Genomic DNA, 24,667 nt, shown 5'->3' on the forward strand with positions numbered 1-24,667 from the left:
CCAACTGTGTCTAGCATACCAGGATCGTGTGGTAAAATTCTGGGTCGTCCACATTGGGCCCATATGTGTTCACTACAACCACAGTCCGTCCTGATATCTACCTCTCCCCCCTTACCCCCCCATCCCCCAAACCAGCACATATCTGCCCCAGTGCATCTATCCTACTGTCCAAGTAGCGAAAATGCATGAGGGGTATATGAGGGTGAGGACACCTCTGGGGTTGAATATTCTGTCCCATACCTAAGGGGGGCCCACCGTGGGGGGAGAAAGTGTGAAACCACGTTTTGCAGTGAATGTGTTTCCTGAAGTAACAGTACCTGGGGGTTGTCTCTAGCAACATAAACCACAACCTTCCTGGCTTTAATAGAGTTGTTAAGCCTCCGTACATTCCAGAAAAGCAGTTTAATGTCTATCCACTTTGGACCATTTATCACGCGTGCCATTGATACTAGCATTGTTAGATGCCCAGCTTGCAGATCTTGTAGCATGCAACCCTCTGATTTCATAAACATAAACGTCCAACCACTCCAGGGGTCATACCAACCTTGACCCAACATATTGCCATGGGAGAACCCTTCAATGACAATGCTCCGCCCTGTGTTGGCGGACACTATTGAACAACTACTGGAAGCACCATTTAACCTTCCGGCACCCCCAACAGGTCTTAACATAACATCAAGAATTTGTCCCCCACCCACACCATCGACCCCAACATGATGATGAAGCCCATTACCAAATAATAGGAACATTCCGGAGGTGCAAACGTCGCGGCTCACACCTGCCACAGCAGAGCAGCACTCATCCAGACTACAAAAACATACGTATTAGTTGGGGGCACCCAAACGACCATGTTTCTAGAACCAAACATCACTGACAAAGATGAAAGGATATCGTGGCCGAGGTTGTGATTCTGCAGAGGTAACGGGATGGTGGATTCTATATGCTCCAAAGCTGCTTCAGGATGATCAAAAGTGTGCACGGCCTCTGTGCTGTATGCGCAAGGTCCACAGAAATTCACGTAGGGAGTATCACCCAGCCAGCTGGAGCGGGAGCCTTGTCTTGGATGTTCTGTATACTCTGAGTGGGTTATGTCCTTCCACGTATCTGTAGCGCAAAATTCTTACTCGGATAGCCGTGGTGGAGACCGATAGTTCTTAACGTTTGATTGGGAGGAGCCCAGTTGGTATGGGGAGCTAAATATCAGTTCTGCGAAGGGTATATGTGGTTTATAAAGATGTATTCACTCCATTCAGATGACCATCGATGCTGGCTTGTTATGCACAGTGAAGTGTTGTTGTATAGAGTTATGGGTGCATAATAGCCAGTTTAGGCTGATTGTTGCCACAGTTCATGCACCACAGTCCATTAACACACCCCAGTGTGCAGACAGGAAATATTGTAGATACGGCAGGTCAGAGGCTTGAAGAGGGCCCCCAGCCAGACTCATGGCAGTGTTCCTTTACTGCAGGTGTTAATGCAATTACAGTCTAGGCAGGAGGTGGCGTACAATACGCATATGCCTCGTGGACACGTTTCAATATTATGAGGATGTAATTGTCTCGTTTACTATATCAAGCTGAGATGTAGGAGCAACAGCGTTTGCCACGGCAAGCAGATATTTAAAAATTGTGAAGAGTGCAGTCAAATGTATTCCGTTCCGTGCTTGGCGCGTACCTCACCACTACACAGTCCGCCGCCTCACTGGTCCCAGTGTTGCAACCTTGCCGATTCCGCTCTCAGCAATGTGGCTGACGGAGGCCACCAACACGTAGCAACGATCCGATTCCAATGTTATCCAGGTACCCAAGTTTAACGAAAGGGTACCAAACGCAGTATCTCATAAAATATTGTGCCGTAGGGAAACGGGATCAGCGTATGTATTCGGCGTTGGGGGATCTGGTTATGTGGCAGGCTGGATGCGTCCCGGATCCGGATGCTCCTAAAGCCCCCTCCCCCCCCACCCCTCTGCTTTCCAGCATGCCGCGGCCACCCGGCGACGGCGAGCCTCACCCGAAAGACAGGCCGGTGGTTCCGCACCATGTGGCTATGGCCGGGTCAGTAGCTGGGGAAGGGGGCCGGCCCGACTTGGGTGCTGGCCGATCCACAGACCAGCACAAGGCAGAGGGAGGAGGGGGGGTGAGGGCTCCTCAGTTGACCGTTTGGGGCTGCAAGATCACCAGCAGACCATAGACTCCAGAATAGACAGGCGGGCCGGGGAGCGGTGTAGCAAGAGCTAGGAAAAGCCAGGCAGGATCAATGGGGCGTACGAGGAAGGAATCGGAGGACGTCTGGACCGTTGGGCAGATAGCCCCCATATAGGTTAGAGGAGTATGTAGGTCCCAGGGTGAGATCAGAGGCACCTCCCCCTCAGCGTCATCCAGGCAGCGAGCTCCAGTGAGTGCAGCGTGGAGCCCAGGCTCAGCACCACAGGTCAGCCCAGACCATCGTGGTTTACAGACTGAAAATCTCAGGCAAATCTTGTCTGATTTTTTTTTTATTTATTTCTTTTTCTTTTTTTTTTTTTTAATGGATTTATTTTTTATTTTTTTCTTCTTCTGGATTTTCCCTGGAAAACGGCACTGTGTTCAATAATGTATTTCTGTTGTGTGGTCTCGTCGGGTGGCCCCAATCAGGATCTTCAGTGGCTCAGGATTTATGCCGGAGAGGAGCTCCGCATTCAGGCAGCCATGTTGTGTGCGCGCAATAGCATCCTTCGTCAATGTACCTTTCCAACGAGCCCTCTGTATTCCTCAGTCACGATAATATCGGAAAAAATGACCCGCATGTGTGCTTATGTAACATAAATTGCATGCCTATTATACTTGTACATTTGTAACTACTCTTAACAATTAAGAAAAAAAGATAAAGAAATTTAAAAATAAGAATACAAAAAACATTAGCAGAGTTAAAACTCTGCTTAATATACCTAACTGGTCAAGGTGAGATGTGTTTGCAGTCCTTCTTCATTAGAGAACTGCAATGTTTATATTCTTTTCTTTGCTTGAAAAACATTCTGTAAATATATAGGTTGAACAACTAAACCTGATTTCTAACTAAGTTACACATACGGTTTGAATAGGCTTACTATTTTTAATTTTTACTAATTAAACCACAGGGCGGGAGCCTTTATATTGAGGACAAACTTGGTTCAAATTACACGTTCCATGAAATGTCTTGCACTCAGAGGGTCTACGACCACGTTGTAGTTCACTACACCCTACAGAGGAGAAAAATACATTTGCTGATCAGTCTGATCCCACCCACAACTGCAGTCGAGCCCCGAAATGCTAGGCAATTCTCTTTACAAGAATACCATCAGTAACCCAAGGCACGTGTTTCGGCCTTGTTGGGCCTCCTCAGTGAGATGAAGGTGAGCCTCTCTAAGGCAGAGTGAGCAAGGGGTCCATGTCTGGATTATCCGTGGCTATTTAGGGTGAAAGCCCAAGTTTTACAAATTAAATGGTTGTGTGGGAGCCCCTTTGCTAAGGACGAACATGGTCCAAATAACCTGTTCTATGGAATTTCTTCCACTCTGGATGGTCTACAACAATGTTTTAGCTGGCTATTTCTTTATTCGTTTAATGTTACTTTAACCTATTCTCATTAGTTGATTACATTCGAAGAAAAAAACCTAGGAAAATTGACTTAATCGCATTTTTATAATGCCTGGCATTTTCCTCCTATATATTCTCGCTGCGCCAGATAATATTTTGAGGTTGGGAGTACCTTACTCCCTATTTTCAAACTTTGAGTAAATGTGATTTTAAGAGGGTAAAAATGACTTTTCTCCTTCGCAAGAGAATAAATTGTATGTGACATCCATCCGACATGTGCAAAAACTGTATGGAAATCATTACTATGCGGCAGCTTTCTGCATTGTGAGAGAATACCTCTTTCATTATTTCTCTAAGGTCTGGCCATTTGATCTCTCCTGTGTATATATTTAAGTGTTGAAAACACAAAAACCTAGCCTATTACATAGTAAAGCAAGCATGAATTGTATTGTGTGTTTTGAGGTTCAATAGCAGAATTTTCTTTTGATGATTAATGAAAGTCCTCACTTCCTGGAGCTGTTACTACCTAATGTTTTGCCAGTGTTATGACAGAACAGTGCAGAGAGGCAAGGACTTCATGCTAAATTCTATATCTAATCTCATGATAAAATGGTTATTTATATAGTGTTTTTGGCAAAGTGCTGTACATGGAACATATTTATCACAATTATCACCAAACCGAAGTTGCTACTCCTTTATTGACCTTGAAAGGATGAAAGGCTGAGTTGGCCTTGACTGGATTCGAACCTGCAACCTACAGATCGCAGCAACAAGTGCTCAACCGGCTGAGCCATCTTATTGGCTAATTCTATTCTATGGATTTTTTTTTATCAACTTTATTTAATAATTATACAAAACATAATACAACTGAGTAACAACAGAATGGGAACGAGCAATAGGTTAATCCATATACATCAGTGCAACAAAATGCAAATTACTACTAAAGTAACAGCTATTCAAAACGAAATCCGAAAACATGCCCACCCTCCTATCTCATGGCAAGACGTGACAACACAAAACATAAAAAAAAGGACAAAACACACACCCCTACCAATCCCCAACCTCAATATCCACAAAATAAACCAAAGTCTACACCTCATCCAAATAAATTCCTGAATGACCCCATCTCTCCTCGTACTCAGTTTCCCGATGTTGTCGAACTGCCCGAGTCTTCTCATACCAAGAGAGCGTCCGCATATCTATTGATTTTTTTTTTTTTTTTTTTTTTTTTGTATAGCGCCAACTCGCCTGCAGGCCTCAGAGCCCTCACATGACCATACAGACATGAAACATAGGCTGCCCGGAGGCGGTTAGGGGCACAATATAATCTGCGTCAGCAGTAATCTGTATCGATGGTAATATGTATTGATGGTGAAAAAGCAGAGGAACCTAGATTCCTCCTCCATCAAACAGATGAGTCTTAAGTGCCTTCCTAATCTGAGTGGCGGATGGCAACTGCCCAATGGACAATGGGAGATTGTTCCAAATCCTTGGTCCCATGCATTAAAATGTAGGTCTCCATATTTCTTCAGTTTGAAGTGTGGTAGGGACAAAAGGTACTTACTAGATTGCAGTATTCGTTTTTGAGGCAGTCTTTTGATGTGTGATTGCAGATACTTTGGGGCGGTTCCACCAAGGCACTTATATACATGGCACAATGCCCTTAATTGGACCCTTTGCTGGACAGGGAGCCAATGTAGATTCCTCCGGGCGTTAGATACGTGGTCCCTGCGTTTTATACTTCCATACCACATACAGCTCTGACAGCCCCATTTTGTATTGTCTGTAGTTTTTTTTTAAAATTTATTTATTTTTTTTTAATTTAGGTTAGCTGCTGTAGCGCCAGCAAGTGGGCTGTTATAGTAGCCCAGCCTAGAATTGATAGTTGCTGTTGATATCACCGCCCTGTTGGCTTCTGAGAGATATCGGCGATCTGCCAGAGTTAAGTGAGTCATATAGGTGCAACATGCTTGTTAAAATTAAGATTGCAGTTAAAGATCACTCCAAGTGTTTTAATGTGGTTGGATATCTGGATGCTAGATCCTAATGCTTCATATTCTGGGCCTCGCGTCTTGAGTTTGGTTACACTACCGACAGTTGGAATCTGTCTTCTTGTATATTTGACACCCACACCATCCAGCAGGTCCAAAACCAACTTGGAGTAGAGATTATATAGCAGTGGGGACCCTTGGGGAATACCACAGCAGAGGAGGACCTTCTCAGCCTTGCAGTCCCCTCGGGCTACTTTAGCTCTCCTAGGTCCCAAAAAAGATCTGAACCAGTTGGTTGCTGATCTGGAGCATCATCATTCTTTGGTTCGCCTGGCCGTCAGCTTGATCGACTAAATCAAACACGGCGGACGGGTCCAGAAGGAGCAACATGGCCACCTTCCCCTGATCAGTGATTTTGGATATGGTTGATTTAACCCCCAACAGTGCGGTTTCAGTTCTGTGTTGTTTTTTTCGGAATCTGGACTGTCTGTTGGACAGGAGGCCCCTCTTCTCACCGAAGGTATCCTATTGCATACATGCAACTTTGTCGATAATCTTTAGGAGGAAAGGGGCATTGGTTATAGGGCGGTAGTTCAGTCGCTCAAGTTGATCCAGGCCTTCTTTTTGGAGAAATCCAGAACTCCTTAATACATTCAGAACTTTCCCTTCCTTAAAAGAAAGATTGAATAGTGTAACTGGGGCAGCTATACTGGGAAAATATTCCTTAAATAAGGAAGCAGGGGAAAATATCACCCATGCAAGTGGTGGGTTTGAGATTATCAATGATTACAGAAAGTTCCTCAGTTCTGATCTGCTTGAATGAGAAGACATCGGCTTCATCATTCTCATCCTTACTAACATCCTTCAGAGGTCGGTTAACTGAGTATCGATTGAGGTATAATAATCAGTGCCTAGATGTTGGACAAACCATGTTTGAAGCGCTACATAAGGTTAAATACCTATCTGGATTATCACAGGGACAGGTTTTGCTGAGTTTCGATTTCAATTACAAATGTAACTTTCATTTGTTTATTTTTGAACAGCGCTTGCACTTCCTGGAGAGTCAGGTTTTGGACGTTTTAATTGTAGTCTTGAAGATTTGAGAGGCTAGAATACTTGTGATTGGTGTAATAGCAATCGCTCACCCTTGAACAAAGACTCTGCTGCCACTGACCATTTATAGTAATGTATTCCCCACTGCAAGGTAAAATGGATGCAAACTAGACTGTGCATAGTCATCCTTTTGCACACTGTTTTTATAATTGGAGTGTAAATTTACTGCCTGATTCATGGAATTATTTGCGCAGAAAACGCAGATTTGCATGCCTTTCTGCCTGAAAATCCCCATACTTCAAATAGGGATTTTCGGGCAGAAAGCGCGCAAATTTGCGTTTTCGGCACAAATAATTCCATGAATCTTCAAATTAATTGGAAGTGTAAAAATGATCTGCCTCTGCATGTTTATGCTCACAGCACAGGAACTCTGAAAAATACAATTGTGCAATACTGGTTTGCTTTCACTGGGGAAATATTCATTCTCAATTGCAACTTAGTTTTCCATCTTATTAATTTTACAATCCTAAAATGCTAAGAAAATAAATATGCAGTGCTTCTGTTTGCCACATGAGCAGCAGCACAGCAGAAGCTGAATGGAAATAAACGATTCCTTTTATCGCAGTGTTCAGTTTGTTTTTTTGAAAGGCTTCAGCGAAATACATTTTGTTTCAGAGGCATTTATCCATGGCTTGCAATTGCATCCAAGTAGATAAAAATGAAAAGAAGCCTTCCGGTTTCTGTCAAGTAACCTGACCTTTGCACTGCCCTCTGCTCTAAACTTGTGGGTAAATGTAAACAGGAAAATAAAGCTGTCGTATTTACAAGATTTTCATGCGTTAAAAAAGGTCTTGTACGCAGCTTATCTGGAGGCCTGTATGTATATTCTACTCTTCAGCCGATTCAAATCTTTGCTGTTTTAAAACACTTTTTCTTTTTTGTAACACAACTAAAACGCAACAAAAAATGGAATCATACCGCCCTTCTGACAACTGGACTGCGCAGACGATTCAACTTTAGACGCTCTGCCGTAGCGTTAACATTTGGTGCTCATCCTGCCTTCTGGTCATTACCTGCTAAATAAGGAACACATTGGGGTGGGATATACGCAATCTACACAAACATTGGAACACCACAGTTCATCAAATGCAATCATTGCATAAGTGTGTGGGATAATGCTCACCTGCGTTGATTAATAGAATCAAGACTCCCTGTGCTGTAAGCCTAGGTTATCTTCGTTCTGTGTCAAGACCATAGGTGAGCATTATGCTTGTTCAAAGCTATGCACTACGGATGCTGCTACGCTGTAAACAGACTTAAAGTAGAACATGTAAAAGTAGAATCGCTCGACCAGTCCGCAGTCCACTGCTCTATATCTCTAGGAGACTAGCTCCAAAACTATGCTTTAGAATTTAGATGGAGTGCGCTCCAAATTGTGTCACATCAAAGCCCGCCAGGGTCATAACCTTACACACCCATCTAGCTATTATAGCAGCCGCTCCCATTTTAAGCTTTCTGCACATCCTAGCTTCGTACTCCTTGATACAGTTAGCTACGCATAACTTTGGCTGCTCTTGGAAATACGGATACGAGATAACTGAAGAATTACTTTGTCTGTTTTGCGATAGTAAATGTCACCCCTTCTGGGTAGAATGCCTTCCTATTCACTTCCAGGGCCTTCAAGTCTGCTACTATCCAACATGACACCAGAGACCACAGCATAACTAGCTTACCTGACAACTGCTGATCGTATAGATCTCGGTTTCGTGGCCAGTCCATAAAGAGCTTCAAGACGGAATCTACGTCCCACAGGTGAGCGTACTTTGGCAGAGGTGGTGTGTAAATCTTAACTCCCCTTCCCCCTGCAGCAACCTTAGAACTGCTGGGTGTTCTACCACTGCAGTGCCATCTACCAGCTCGTGACCAGCTGAAATGGCCGAGCTGTACACTCCCACGGTCCAAAATGCCTTGCCGCCTTCTGCGAGTAAGGGCAAAAAAAGATATTACCTGCACAACAGGGGCTGAAACAGGTGATCTAATCGTGCTAGCTGCACCATAGCGTCCATCTCTTCTATGCAGAGTCATAGCTCCTGAGAGTAGTGTGTGCACAAGATTGTTTGATAAACTCATCAGACGGTCCCAAAATGCTGGGGAGGCTCCATCGACACCCTATATGCCAGCAGCAAGCCTAAAATCCTTGCTAGCGATCGTATTGATGTCCTGGTCCTCGCTAGAGCTGCTTGCAATTCCTTTATCACCCATATTTTGGGTGCTGGGAGCTCCAGGGCCGCCTTTTGTATTATCTACTATGAATCCCAGAAACTCCATGCGCTGCCTGGGAGTTGATTCAGATTTTTCTTGATCAGGAAATCCAGGGACGTCGGGAGTCGGGACACCCATTGTACCTTCTCCAGCAGCAATTGCTTGCTCTCCGCTAGTATGAGAATATCATCCAGGTAACGTATGTCTCTCTTTCTCTTCTCTCTTGCTCTTTCGCTCTTTCCCTCTCCCTCTCTCCGCCCTGTTCTAAAGCCCCAGGCGCCCACACAAGCCCAAACGGGAGGCACTTGAACTGCCCAAGCCCAGCTCGCTAGTGTGTCAGCGCCCACTGGTGTCCCTGGCTCTCTGCGCCAGGTTGTTCATTTTTGTTATTGGCCCTGCCAGGTCTAACACTTTCTCCTGACATCCTTTCCATGCCGTTCCTGAGATCCCTGGATGCCGTAGACACAAAGGTAATCCTCCTAGTATGCAGATCTGGGATCTGGGATCTCCGCAACTTTCCCTGGGAATTCCGACCGAGGACATTCTGAACGCATGTGTAGTCTCATTTCCTTCTAAATTGGTTTGCACAACCTCTGCGCCATGTATAATGCCGATGGCAACAAATTGTTAGACCTTGGGTGCACTATAGTTTCTGGGACGAACATTTCCACCAGTTCTTCCTTGAGCTACCCGAAGTGCTCTTTTAAAATTTATTTATTTATTTATTTATTTCTCTTGCCGCTCTGATTCGAGCAAGGAATGCGAGTCTGATAAGTCGGAATCTGGCAATGAGTCGCCATCCCTCATATTCTGCGCGCCTGGGAAAGGGGATAGCAGGATTGGCAAAATCAAGCTTTTTGATTTAAAAAATAAAAGCACCTCTGAGCTTGTCAAAAGCATCAACCGCCTCAGGAGTCTCTTACACTCCATTTTACATGGGGAGTAGAAGAGGGTTTCCTCTTTTGGATCTGTTCTCGCCTCTTAAAAGCACCTTCCATCTGAGACTGTCTGACTGACTAGAAGATGTGCAGTCCTTAGTGACGCTTTTTCTATTTAGGCCATCCCCAATCAAGCACTCCAGTGCTTCCAATATATCCTGAAGGGTTCGCACCCCTTGAGCCACTGCATTGACAAGGGAGTCGCCCAAGAACCCCCTTCAAGCTGATGTTAAGGTCTGCATCTTCCCCATCACTTCCGTCCTCGCACTCATGGTTTGACCCTTAATTCTATTAATCTATGTGCCTGGGTGCCTGGGTACTTGAACACAGCAGGTTGAGTGGCACGTCCTCTAAACCGGATGATCAATGAAGCCAGTGGGGATGAGTAAATGTAATCACTGCTCAGCTCTGTTGTTCACTAGAGCCTGCTAAATTGGGGTTTGTTACGTATCAGGAACTCGTATTGCCCCTATGGCCACACGTAGAGCGACCTTCGCTGCCGCCTACTTCCGTTTCTCGGAGTGTGTTGTCTGCTTCCGAATCTGTCTTTACTTAGATACGCCGCCTCGAAGTCCCGAGAACCTACGGCTCTCCCGGCCATGGTGAAGAATGAGGCAGCGTAGTGGCATACTAGCGCACCCGAGCGCTCCCGACACCTTGCTGGGAGTCATGTCGCATGAAGATCCTAGCGCGTGGCCGCAGGGTTCCATGTAATATATCTGCATCCAGTCGCACTGCTCGGAACACACATTTTTTTTCGATTGGGCGTGAACTGGGTGCCCTAATGTGAGTCCGATACTCACGGGTCCGGTCACATTCTAGATGCAGATGGGGCGCATCGAAGCGCCGCATGCACCTATGGAATTTGTGCAGAGCGCGCCAAAATTTGGAGCTGCAAGCTGACTTGTACTGCATACATTAATATAGAAAAGAGTGTAAATGCACTCTATATGCCAATTATAATTCTAAATCCAGAGAGAACGTGCAACAACACTGTTTTAAGCTCACAATGAAGGAGCAAGGAAAATAGTACTTAACTCTAGCAACACAGGTTCGATCCCCGGGTCCGCGCTTAGAAACCTCTGGGTGTTCAAGCGCGTTATAAATACGTAACTAAGACAAAAAAACACAATAACACAACTAAAAAAAACAAACCATTTCTGTAACAGCGCCTCGATGAGCGCTTTATAAATCTAAATAAATAAATAAAATAAAAATAAAAGAGCAAAAAAAGAAGAGGAAAGGACCTGGGCAGGAAATGACTAATGGTGCCCAGAGAGAAGGAAATGGACTAAATAGATATCGGATACAAAGGGTGATGTGTAGTTCAGTTTCGGTTTTATTGTGTTTTGGATGTGTTTAAAAAAATAAATAATGGTTTTAAAAGTGTGAATCTGGTGAAGCGTAGAATAAAGGAAGTTGAAGCATAATGCAAATGTGTTGTTTTTTTTCTTTATATAACCTTTTGATCACTTTCAATTGTGAACTTTTTTGTGGTGACTAAGTGCAGCCACTTTGATGTAAATGTAGCCTTAGAAAACATTCTGCAGCGAGAATACCATACAATGAGAGCTAAACAAAAATGGTTTTGCTCCCAACTTACAAAAAATGAAAATGGGTTAAAATGCTGGAGCCCCTTTCATTGGGACTGGCCAGTGTGGAAATCTACAATCTTCCTGTCGAATGACCTTCTCTGATAGGAATTGCTCATCTGCAAGCCTGACCCGACGTTTTCTGTGATGAGAATGTGTATAGCTCTGTTATGGGATGGGTGGCTCATCTTCCCAAGGCTAAGCAAATGGACATCCCTTCATCTGTCTTTGCCTTACCTAGTGGTAGCAGCATTCAAGGAGTTTGGATCAATTTTAAAGCAGGTGCAGGCCATGCACTGCAATGGTTGGTGGGCATTCCACAGCCACATAAGCGAATGTCCCTGAATTGACACTGTGGAGTCTTGAGTCCTTTTCCACCATAAAAGGAAAGGATGCCTGATGGGGAGCCCAATCTGCAAATAATGTTTCTCTAGGACGACTGCTAACGTTGAACCCTGCCATATGCATTTGCTCTTTTATATTCCAATGAACCAGTGTGTGCACCTTTAAATGATGTTAATCCTCTTATAAATAAAAACTCTTGTCATATTCTTAATTGAACGTGCCCTAACAAATGTATTCAGTGCTTAACCTATTGATCTCATGTCAGACTTCTACATAACTGTTCTTCTTGACAACAAAATGGAAATTAACCTTTACCTTAAGTGCGGGAGTGGGTGGAGCCTGCAATGATTCCTTATGGGAATTCAGGACAGAAAAAACACACCATATAACAGTTAAGGAGTTAAGCACGCTTGATTCTCCTCCATTACTCGAAGCCAGCGAAAAAACTATTTTTAGAGTCCACCTCTTCATTTCTCACTGCCCCTCCTTCGGCAGCGATGTAGCTAACTTTTTCTCTCGCAGAACTGCTTGCACGTGGAGGGACATTGGCTCTTTCCTCTTGGACACTTATCTAAATGTTACTTGCCTCCCCAAACACCCCACTAAACAAACAGATGCACTCAATATCCTCACACTTTCTGGACACTGCTTTTTTCCCCTACCCTGCTGAAACATTTTGCCCATTTACTTTGTAATTTTCTATTAATCTTTTTAACAGCTTCCTGTGCTAGTCCCCCTTTCAATCAAAAGTCGTTTGAGATTTCATATATTTTTTTTAAAAGCCACCATCTCCACTCTTTTGAGTACGTGGTATCCTCATCCCTGTAGCTGCTTGCAATATTTGAATTGTTGGGGAAATGAGCAGGTTGATTTGTGCACCACCAGAGACCCAGGCTCTGTTGTATTCTCTATTCCGTACACACTGGCCAGATAGTGGTGTTGGGAACTTTTCATCTTGTATGACTTTTCTGCTGATTTTAAGCTTGTTTATGATCTTGCCGAATCTGTCATTACTGCGACTGTTGAAAATGTGGACTTTTTTCCCCCCCCCGACCCCTTTTACACCACATATATATGCGGGGGAGACCCCCAGCACCACCCCATACTTGTATTATATGCTCCCCCCTGCCACATATATATGTGGTGTAAAGGGGGCAGGGAAAAGACATTTGCGACAGTCGCCGTCCTAGGGGCGCAGTAATGGTATTATTCCTTCTGAACTGCCTTGGTGCTTCTCAGTAGATATTATGGCACAATATGTTTTTTTTCTCGTCTGACACAATTGATTGCCCTCTTATTGTACATCTAAACCGATAGATCTTTCATTTGGTTTGCTGCAATCGTGATCAGCTTCGCCTTCTCATTAACATTTATGTTCATTGCATTTTTTTTTTTATTTACCTTTACTCCATCTTAGGTGACTTCTCTTTCATTCTTAATCGTGATGAAGTAACACACTGTTGCAAGAAATCAAATTAGCTCAAACTGATTCTGATTGAAATCTGGGGGCCTAGCTAATCTACTGGCCTTTGGCACGCTGTCTTCTGCTCACCCAGAACACTTTCTTCATTTACAATTGTTTCTGTTAAAAGGCCGAACTTCTCGGCTTTCAAGCTAAACCCAATTGTCATCACCAGTTTCTCCTATATGTGTTTAAAAAAAAAAAAAAAAAAAAGCATTGGTGGTTCTTTCCTACACAGTTCCTGTTGCCTATGTTTTTCGCCAGGATTCACTATGGAAAGTCTCTCTATCCAGTTTCCCCACAGGTTCTCCTTTTATAGGTTTCAGAGAAATTAAATGCTGTCCTGCTTTTGCCGGAGGCTTTGTTGATTTGAACCTGTTGCAGCAGCCCGTGCCTCAATTATTTGATGACCCCTTCTGTTAAGAGGTCCACTTAAAGTTAATTTGTGTTTTTACTAACCCTATCCCCCAAAAATCTCCACTAGGCTAATTCACAATTTAAAGCATTGCCGTGGACAGGCACCTTTGCATCTTGGACAACCTTCTTCAGTTACCCACCATAGCAATTTTGCTGATCACCCCGACCAGACCTCAAAACGTGCACTCCCAACTAGCTAATGAAAATTGACTCTTGACGAGAAAGAAATGGCGTGCCATCTGTGTGTATGTAGAGAATTGACAGGGCAAATTAAATTTTGTGCCTGGCTAGTAGTTGCCATCTTCGAATTTTGACCTCTGATCCAGATATTAAATACATTTATTTAGTGGTTAGAGCAGGTGAGTGGGCAACCGTTTAACTCAGTGAAGGTCTAGGTGCCCCATTTTATTTTTTTTATTTTTTGGGGGAGACTGGGTGCCTGCATGGATTCCCTCGCAGCGATCACTGAAATTTGAAGAGAAGCACCTTTTTAAAAAAATGATTTATTTTGTTTTATATAGGAACTGTGGGTGCTTTGTGAAAAGCTTCTCTTCTCCCACTAAAGCTCCATTCTGCTAAATAATTACTTATGTGCACCTTTTTATATTTAATACTTTTATGGAATATACTGTGATGAAAGTGCTTTTCTTTTGAACTTGATGGGTCATTGACCTCCTATGTTCCGTTTGTAGCTGTGGTTAATCATTTCTAGTTTTTGTGTAGTACTCCATGCCGGAATCCTTCTAAAATGTTGTGCATGTCAGTTATGATTAAGAATATTGGAACCTGTCTTGAAAAAGTGAATTTGTTGAGTAGGATGGCAAGCATTCAAGTTGTAAGCTAATAGCCATCCATCAAAAAGTTACTTGCCACCTACATTTTATACATGGGACAGCACACCATTTCTTATTCACCAAGTCAAATTTCACTAGCCAATGGATACTAAGTGTACATTTTGCAACCTTGATTGAGTTCTTGTTCTATTTAAGCATATGTTCTTCCACACCTCTGCTCTTTTTGACTTGTTTCTGTATTTTCAGCCTCCATGTGTGTTCCATTACAAATAAATACAAGGTTCGAAACTAAGATTCGATGAGCAGGAGCTAAATTTCGGTAGTCGGGAGCTACTGCTGGAGGACCCAGAGCGGATATAAAGCGCACTGCTAATTTTAATTCTGAAATTCAGGCTTGAACTCTTTGCACATAATTTATGATCCGATATGTCCTATATGTGTTGTAATTCTGATCTATGTGCCTTTTCAAACACTCAGTTAAAGTCAATGTCACATAAATGTTTGTAAGGCACGGATTGGCCTTTTCAGCCAAACGCAGCTCCTAGTAGCTGTTGGTTTAACTGAGCTCTTCACAGCGCCCAGCAATTTCAAACCCTGAAATGTAGTACTTTCTTATTATGAAGTGCAAACAAGTACAGGTTTTCATGGCCTATGTTTGTTTTAATTTTAGAGCCCACTTGATCGAGCTCAAGCAGCAAAGAATAAAGGCAACAAATATTTTAAAGCCGGGAAATATGAACAAGCAATACAATGCTATACAGATGCACTAAGCCTGTGCCCTACTGAAAAAAAAGTTGACCTTTCCACATTCTATCAGAACAGAGCCGCTGCATATGAACAGTTGGTAAGAATCTCAAATGTTATTCATGTAGTTTTGTGAGCTATTTTGCAAAAGAACCTTAATTAAAAATTACCTTTTTGTTATAAAATCATTTCTCAAACGAGATGGGCTGAAATGACTTCATGTTGCATTTCTTTATCATATAATCAGGGGTCAAGTCCTAAAAATGAACGTGGGGGCACTCCTCAACAAAGCAATGGGATGTGACAGTGCCTGCAATTTGCATAACAAGGTGAAATATGCACATTTAATTAAATTGGCTTTGCATAACCACCCAAATACAGTACGAATGGCATTTCCCTTTCATCACACACACACACACACACACACCACCCCCCCCTCTAATGGGGTTTTTGCAAAACGTTAAAAGGTGTGCTTGTGTTAAACTCAAGAACCAATACAAATGTTTTCCCTGGGACTTGCAGTACCGAAATGGGATTTTTTCATCAAGTTGTATAGTGCAGTGGTGAAGTGTCCGACCTACAAAACCTGACAACTGCGGTTTGATCCCCGAGGTCTGTTTTAATTCATAAATTCAAAGAGGGCATCCAATGTTTCTCTTTTAGCTGGGTGTGTGGGGGACAGAGTCCAACTTCTGAATAAAGTGGGTGGACTCTGTTTCCCCGCCCCCGGGTGTACCCCGGCTTGAGCCCTGCCTATATCTCAATGCCTTTACACCCCACTGCTAACCGCATTCAAAATATTTGGTTAATCAGTCTTTGACAACACCCCAATACAATCGTTGGTCGAACGCGATGCATCTGCCAAATGAGTGCCAAAAACGGCTGTAGGTGTGTGGATGGCTGTTTAGCGAGAGAAAGCTGCCACGGACCACTGGAAGTATGTGGGCCCTTGCTGAGATGATTGAGAAAGGTGACTGGTCCCCCTGTCCCAAGTGGTCCTCTCCTCATCCCATAACCCCTCACTGAGCGGGGGGAGGAAGGGGGTGGATTACCCGTTTGAGGTTCCTGGGTTACATGTCTTTCAAAATATAACTCTTTATTTTTGGGGGGGATGTCTCCCAACCCCTGAATCCTGGTTTCCCACCCCTAAAAACCATCCCTATCTGTTTCCCAAAAAGATTTAACCCTTTACCCCACCCAAGTGCATTCTTCATAAAATGTTTTGTTTATAAAAGATTCGATAGATCATATGTTCTCCAGCATTGGATCTTTCATGGATTCACATGCTTTGAATATTCCCCGTCGTCAGGCTGGGAACCTCGTATTTTTTTTTTTTTTTTTAATAGCGTTTTCCCTTGGAAAACTTCGACACTTCAGTGTCCTTTCGACGTCCTGTTGGGGCACTTACGTACCACCCAATAGGACGTAGGGTATAAATAGACCCGCCCCGCGGCATCTCCTCAGATTTCAACCGTCTCCAAAGTGTGGGGATCACCTCGTTGTTACGCTGACCTGGTATCCACAGGGACGCCACCCATCTGGGTTACTCGCTGGTATGCTTCTCAGCTTTGCCCTGAAGTGGTCTGCGGTGGAAGGTTCTGCCTTGTGGTAGAATTAGGCATGCTCTCCGTCCTGCCTTCTTTGCAGGGGTGCGTTGTCTTTTCATGGGCGAGTGCGGTCCAGTTACTTCACTGACGCCAGCCCGTTTGATATTGTTCAGGTAGGTCTTATTGCTGTTTAGTTTTGTTTCTATCCTGCATGCCTTTCTTTGTTTAAAATGTCTTTTTTTTTCTCCTTTAGGTATGCAGAGCTTCAGTGCGGCGAACTGGCGTGGTTGAGCCCCGCTGGTAAATGATGGCGCATTAAGAGCGCTATGATGCGGTAAGTAAGCGCCTTGCGCAGCGCTGCAAAGTCTTGCCTTTGCTAACCTGTGTGTTCCTTCCTTGTAGGTCGCGGTGTTCTTCAGCGCGAGTGGAATGGCCGGCGTGGTGCCAGCCGAGAGGCGACCAGCCAGGTAAGCCTTTTGAGCAGTTTGTCATTTGTAAATGTCTCTACAGCTTTCTTTAATGTTGCTACTATCTTCCTCTTCCAGGTCCTTCTGTTTGGGAGGCGTGCAGATTCGAGTAAGCTGTTCTCAGTAGCTGCAAGTGTTTAAAGATGAAGACTGCAGGTAAGATGCTGCTGATAATGATGTTCGTTTGTCTCCTTGCGGGTTCTGCTTCTCCGAGGTTCGAGGGAATAGCTGGACACGGTGAGTGTCAAGTTGCAAGCTGCAAAGTAACATGAAGCATGTTCTGCAGTCAGGGTGTGGCTTATATAGCCCAGGTAAAGTACCAGGGAAAGTAGTTCCAGGCTGCCACACCCAAAACACTAAACCGCATAGCTTGGTTCTTATGAATGAGGGCTTTTAAAGAGGATGCCAGGCTCTAGAGGCAGGAGTCCTGAATCCACCTGGCCAATGGGTTTGCCAGTGGGGGTTTTGGGCGAGGGTTGTGACACTTGTGCTTTCTACACATTGGTGTGTTGTCATTTTCTTTCCCAATGTCGGGAAAAGCGTTGTTTCGGCCCTGCGCTACTTGCGGAGAGAAAAAGGTATTTGAAGGGGACAGGCACATGGATTGCCTCTACCCTCATCACTCTGCCGATACTTGCGACATCTGCAAGGGTTTCTCACAGAAAACATTGAGGACCGCAGTCGGCGGCTGATATCGTGGCTAAACAATGGAGCCTACCCTCCATCAGAGGTATGATCGGTGCGCAGTCTAGCATCAGAGAGACCTCCCCCTGCAGTGCCTCGCTGGTCGGTGTTGGCTGAACCGTGGGCAAATAAGTCACAGCCTACAGAAAAAAGTGGCTGTCCCTCGGGGGAAACACCTGATGAAAAGGGCTCCTTCATCGTCTAAACATGGTCAGTCTGACCACTCCCGAAGGCCTGAGAAATCTACTTTGAAAAAGGACAAAAAGGACTCTTTGAAACGCTCCTCCAGGAGACCATCATAGGTCTTCCTTGAGTAGAGAATCTTCGAAGCACCTATCCAGAGATTCAAAAAAGGCGGGATTGCCTAACAAATCTGCGCCACAGCTGCCAGCGCTGTCAGCGGGAGCCCTGTCATCGACGGCTTCACTGCCGGCCGCAGTGTCTGTCTCCACAGTGGTGTTGTCGGCTTCAGTGGCGGCGATCGACGAGGGCCCGAGGTTTTCGTCGTTGATGTGCTACCAGTGAGTGGAGCTTGGCAGCCTTCGGCGTATGACGCCCTTCTGCCGGACACCTTATTACAGTAGGAGTCTGTCCTTTCAGTGTCATCGATGGAGGAGGAACGAGAGCCTGTGGTTAACCCAACAAGCCTTGGCTTACAGTGCTTTGGCCCTTCGTCTGCGGGAGTACAGAATGTTCCACCTGCTTCTCCTCTACTGAACCCGCAGTCGGTGGTGTCTCTACAGGTCTTATCTACACTGCAGTCCCTATTAAGTCAGCTGGATGCAAGATTGCCTCCCGTGGGTACGCCTCCGGTAACACTTGTCGATGCGGCAGGTGCTCCTCGGCGTTCAGCGTCCACGGCTGAGTTGCCGGCTTCCCGGCCGATGAGCACATAGCCTCCTCGTTCCCACCCGGAGGAGGGTGAGCTGCAGGACTCTGAATCCGACCAAGGTCCCAGGGACTCCATCTCGACATTTTGTCGTCGCCATCAAGAGACCAGACATGGGAGTCTGATGTGGAAATAGAAGTGCCTTGGAGTCCGGCGCAACAGTCGCCCCTGGATGACATTGGGGGCACTTCATGCCATGATGGCAAAAGCCTGTGTTGAGTTTGGTCTAACCCCAGAGCAAGAACGGAAATAATGTTTCCTATTTGACCAAATGGGAAAGAGGAAGGCAGTTTTCTGCGTTCCAATCCTGGACCATGTTTAAGGCCTACGTACCATGCAACACCCATTTTCAGAGCCTGCAGTTAAAGGCAGGTTAGAGAAAAAATGTAAGGCCCTGGACTCTAGACCAAAGTGCTTGCACAACCTACGCCTGAATCAGTGGTGTCAGCGGCGGCTAGCAGGAAAGCCAGGACACAGCATAAATGCACTACATCTCCTGACAGCGACGCTAGAAGACAAAAATGCCTTCGGAAAGAAGGTTTTAACAGTGGGAGCGACAACAGTTAAAGCCGCTAACTTGTTGGCGATTCTGGCGTGCGACCACCGCAAAATGTGGCATCGGCCGGCTCCTATGTTAGAACATCTACCCGAGGAACACAGAAAGGCGGCCATGTTGCTGGTGCGTGAAGGCGAGGAGGCGTAAAATCATAGCATTAACATCGCTGTGGATTTGGCAGAATCTGGGTTCAAGCAGATAAATAATGGGGTGGTACTAAGGAGGCAGGCCTGGCTAAAGTGCACAGACCTTAGGCTGGAGGTTCATTATAAGTTACTGGACATGCCCTGTAAGGGGAACAAATGTTTGGGGGAAAAATAGATGAAGCCCTCCAGGGCATGGCAAGGTCATTGGAAGGTTTGCAAAGCGGGTGATCGTTTCGTCCCTTTCGCCCCTTTCGTGGATCTTCAGGAAACACCCGGTTTGCTGCCTCCAGAGACCGGAACTACAATCAGTCTGGCTACTCCTCACAAGGATATAGACAAGCAGTACAGTCTACACGAAGAAGCCGTGATATTCAGGCATCCAGAAGGAGAGGAGGACAGCCCTCTTCCGCCAAGGGTAAACAAAAAAAATCACAGCAATGACGGTCTTCGAGGAAATGTGCTGGGGGACAGAGTGGCCCTACACGTCGACGAATGGGACAAAATTACATCAGACCATTTGGTATTGGACACGGTGAGGTTGGGCCACTCTCTGGAATTCAAGGACCCACCAGTTCCTATTCCTCCTGTGTATTCTGTGCAACCTCATTTTCACATCTTACATCAGGAGGTTGTACTTATGCTACAGAAAGGGGCTATAGAATTAGTTCCAGTGGCCGAGAGAGGTCAGGCGGGTTCACTCCGTTACTTCGTGGCCAAGAAACCCAACGGCAAGTGGCGACCCATTCTGGACCTTCGGGCGCTGAACAAGACTCTGCAACGCCTGAAGTTCAAGATGCTCATACTTCAGGAGGTCATTTGGTCAGTACAGCCAGGAGACTTTCTGGCGTCGTTGGATTTGTAGGACGCATATTTCCACATACCTATGCGTTGACCACACAGAAAACTCCTGCGATTTGTGGTAGGTCAAAATCCTTACCAATCCCCCAGGACATTTATGAAATGTCCTGGGGGATTTACGAAATGTTTAGCGCCGGTGGTGGCGTGGCTCTGTCGAGAAGGTCATCACGTCTTCCCTTACCTGGACGACTGGCTGGTATGCGGCTCGTCTCCGGCGGTGACGCAGGAAAGTCTCATGCGGCTGTTGCAACGACTGGGCTTCGCTGTCAACTTCGAAAAGTCATATCTATATCCCGCCAGGAACTTGGTGTTTTTGGGCGCAGAATTCCAAACTCAGTCAGGCCTAGTAAAGCCTTCCGTCGAGAGAATTCAAAAACTCGAGCAGAAAGCGGCAGAGTGGATAGTCGGGACAGTAGTGTCAGTCAGAAAGTACATGTCACTGTTGGGAGACATGGCGTCAGGTATTCTGTTGGTGAAGGACTGTCGCCTCTTCATGAGGCCAGTGCAAGAGTTTCTGGCGGATCGGTGGGCTCAAAGTCGCGGGTTATGGTCCGACAAGAATGGTGGTCAACAGCGACTTACAGGAAGCTGTTCGATGGTGGCAGCTCTCAGACAATCTGACTCGGAGTGCCGTTATTAGAGCCGGAATTTCAAGCTACAATTGTGACAGATGCCTCTCGGGCAGGGTGGGGAGCGCATCTGGGCACCTTCCAGGTCTAAGGGCTTTGGTCTCCAGTCGAATCGAGTCTTCACATCAATGTGCTGGAACTGAGAGCGGTTCATTGGGCCCTAAAATCGTTTTTACTGAGCATACGCGGCTCTGTGGTGAGTGTTGACGGGCAATACAACCACAATGTTTTACCTCAGGAAGCATGGGGGCACGCATTCCAGGATACTCTCAAGAGAGGCTCAGGAACTATGGCATTGGGCCCTCGAACAAAACGCCAATATTGTGGCATTTTCATCTGCCGGGGGTGATGAAGGTGCAGGCAGACTCTCTCAGCAGGGAAATGAACCAACTCCACGAGTGGCAGCTGAAGGAACAGCAGGTGTCGAGCGTTTTTTCCGGAAATGGGGTCGTCCTTCATTGGATCTCTTCGCCTCCCGAGAGAACAGAAAGTGCAAGGAGTTTGCCAGTAGATGGCCTCAGCCAGATTCGTTGGGGGAGGCGTTCTCGTTCCCGTGGACGGGCAGGTTCGCATACGCATTCCATCCGTTGCCACTCATTCGGCGTACCCTCCAGTGAATTCAGAAATACCCATGCCGTGTGATTCTGGTGCCCTGTACTGGGCCAGCAGCCGTGGTTCTCGGACCTACTCCATCTATCCATAGCAGAACCAGTGCGGTTACAAGTGACGCCGGACCTTCCGTTTCAAGACATGGGTGCAGTTTTGCACCACGACCCAGATTCTCTCAGTCTGACGGCGTGACTTCTAACTTTTCTGAGTTTGGCTTACTGAACATTCCTAGTGACTATCGCCGCATTTTGGAGGCGGCTAGAGCTCTGTCTACGAATGTCTCCTATGCATGCAAATGGAAAAGGTTTTGTGTGTGGTGTAAGGGTTGTCCTGGGATAGACCCTTTAAACATTTCATCGGAGCAAATTCTGCTCTACTTGTCGCACCTGGCAAAGAAATGTTTGGTGTGCTCATCCATAAAAGTACACCTGGTGCCGATTTCTACATTCACTAGGAAGAGGCATGCTACCACTCTGTTCAGTGATCATCTGATTAAACATGTTCTAAGAGGATTGTTTCAGACTTTTTCTCCTAAGAAATTCCCTCCTGGTTGGAGCCTCAATCTGGTGCTGTCGGGTCTGATGAAAGCCCTGTTTGAACCTATGTCGTCGACGCCTCTGCAGTTTGTCGTGGAAAGTGGCGTTTTAGTGGCCATTACTTCGGTAAGAAGAATATTGGAGTTGCAAGCCCTAGTGATTGATCCTCCGTATTTACGTTTCTTCAAAGACAAGGTGGTGTTAGCTACTAACCTGCACTTTATTCCAAAGGTGCCAAATACTTTTCATAAACGCTCTTCTATTGTGCTGCCATCATTCTTTGCTTCTACTTCCTCATCGGCAGAAAAGGCGCTGCATACGCTGGATGTAAAAAGAGCATTGAAATTCTATCTGAGTCGTACTCAGGAATTCAGAAGTTTATGGACCCTCAGTTAAGGGAAGAGCAATCTCCAAACAAGACTATCTCGCTGGGTCTCATCGACTATTTCCTTCTGTCACTCTAAGGCGAGAACGCCTTCGGAGAGGCGCCCGAAGGCGCACTCGACGAGATCTGCCGCGTCATCAGCGGCATTATGGTCGGGGATTCCGCTGGTGGACATCTGCCAGGCGGCATCCTGGTCAGCGCTCCATACATTTACTCGGCATTATTGCCTGGAGCAGCAGCATGGTGCAGATGTACAGATGGGGCATGCAGTCCTGCAATGCCTGTTTCAGTAAGGTAAGCCCCCACAGCCTTGGGGTATCCGTTTCAATGTTATCACTGTTAACGTCTTCTTTGCTGGTCTTGTGTTGCGTTCCTGATGTATTGGTTAGAAGTAGTCATCATGCATGGTGGAGTGTAATGCAATGTAATCTGTTCAAAGCATGTGAATCCATGAAAGATCCAATGCTGGAGAAGGGAGTAGTTTCTTAGCTGTAACTCCATTTCTCCAGCGTTGGTATCTTTCATGGATTCACATGCTCCTGCCGGCCTCACCTGCATGCAAACATAGTTGGTGCCTCTACTTTGGAGGTTAAAATCTGAGGAGATGCCGCATGGGCGGGTCTATTTAAAACCTACATCCTATTGGGTGGTACGTAAGCGCCCCAAAAAGACGTTGATAGGACACTGAAATGTCGCAGTTTTCCAAGGGAAAACGCTATTTTAAAAAAGACAGAGGTTCCCAGCCTAACGACGGGGACTATTCAAAGCATGTGAATCCATGAAAGATACCAACGCTGGAGAAATGGAGATACAGGTAAGCAACTACTCCCTTCATTCTTCATAACTTTTTTTTAAATAAAGACTTACCAGGTTCCTACAGACTTGCATTGTCCCCAGCTGTTAGTGGGTGATCGTAGGTCCAATGTGTGGGGATGCATACTCCGCCTGACCTTATTAATGTGCCCTACCAGCAAAACTATAAACCGATCTGAAGTTAACCTCCTGGATGCTAACTTGGGGTGTGCTCTAAGCCACAACATGAGGACTGGCGTGATGGCCTCGGAGGTAGACCCACACCATCTGTAACATGCAGGTGAGCCTAATTGCAACCCTCAGAGTGGTGGTGCAGTGCTGTTAGTGTAAAGACGACCACTCCTACAAGACGGAAGAAGCACTCTGCCAACTTGTAAAATGCTGTCCCACACTTGCCTACAAAAATTCGAAGTGGTGCCCGTTTCCTTGCCCTTGGACTGGTGGTGGGGACGCACAGACTTCTGCCAACTGCGCCACTCTATTTTTGTTGTATTAGGTAGCTTTCTTCACATCCCTCTTTTGTGGCATGTAAATCCATCTAACCTAAAGACGAGACTGGGTTTACGAACAAAACCTAAACCAAACTCTCTGGGTACCAATGGCAGAGCAGCTGTGCTTCACTCTAGGGATGTACAGGCCGGTAGTGAGGTACAATAAGTCACAATAGCTACCCCAGGGAATATGTCGCATTGGTATACTGAAATGCAAACCCTTTATTATAAAATTGCATGGAGAGTGACTAGAAAAGTACCTTGGGTTAAACCGAACACACTGGATAAACTCAGTGAATATAGAAGGAGTAAAGGGCTCGAGGCAGACCCATCACATGCTTAGGTTTACAGGTATGACTATTACCTGGTGATAAACCTAGTACTTGAGGGGTGGGAAGAGAAAGGAACCCTAAACCACTGTTAACCTGCAATTACACATCCATAGTTGGGGCCCAAATACCCAACCATCACTAGTTACTGTAATCATTGCAACCTGTAGCACACAGTAAAATTGCCAATGCACAGGTAGACATACTAGATACGGTACCTACAGGGAGGGGAACAATGAGGCTTGTTAACTCTTTGCTAACAATACCCAGAGTGCCACTAAAATTCAGAGTAGGCCAAGACTAGTGCCATTACACCGCTAGGAACCAATTGCTATAACGGCTACAAGCGATAACCCATTATAATTCTATAGCAGGAGTGCAGTGGTTCAATAAAATCTGTAGTAAATCTTGGGTACATGCTAAAATTCCAGCGGACCAGAGGAAAAAGAATCCATGGTCAGTTAAGTGCCTTAGTCACTTAAGAGTTTTAGGGTTGGTTTGAGTTCACTGTAGGGATTTGAAAGAACTGAGGTTATAGGATGAAGTCCATTACTTCTTTTACCCCACAGCTGCATA

At 45.5% G+C, this 24,667-nt stretch overlaps 1 protein-coding gene across 1 annotated transcript in view; it reads left to right on the forward strand.

The window, feature by feature from the left end:
• Positions 1 to 24,667, forward strand: part of TOMM70 (translocase of outer mitochondrial membrane 70) — a 561,013-nt gene that overhangs the window by 70,237 nt on the left and 466,109 nt on the right. Inside the window, exon 2 of the mRNA XM_069639990.1 lies at positions 15,079 to 15,252. Coding sequence (XP_069496091.1) covers positions 15,079 to 15,252 — 174 coding nt within the window. The remainder of the gene's footprint in view (positions 1 to 15,078; positions 15,253 to 24,667) is intronic.

Source organism: Ambystoma mexicanum, chromosome 7q (assembly GCF_040938575.1).
Source record: "Ambystoma mexicanum isolate Mex_15411 chromosome 7q, UKY_AmexF1_1, whole genome shotgun sequence".
In the NCBI taxonomy this organism is placed as follows: domain Eukaryota; kingdom Metazoa; phylum Chordata; class Amphibia; order Caudata; family Ambystomatidae; genus Ambystoma; species Ambystoma mexicanum.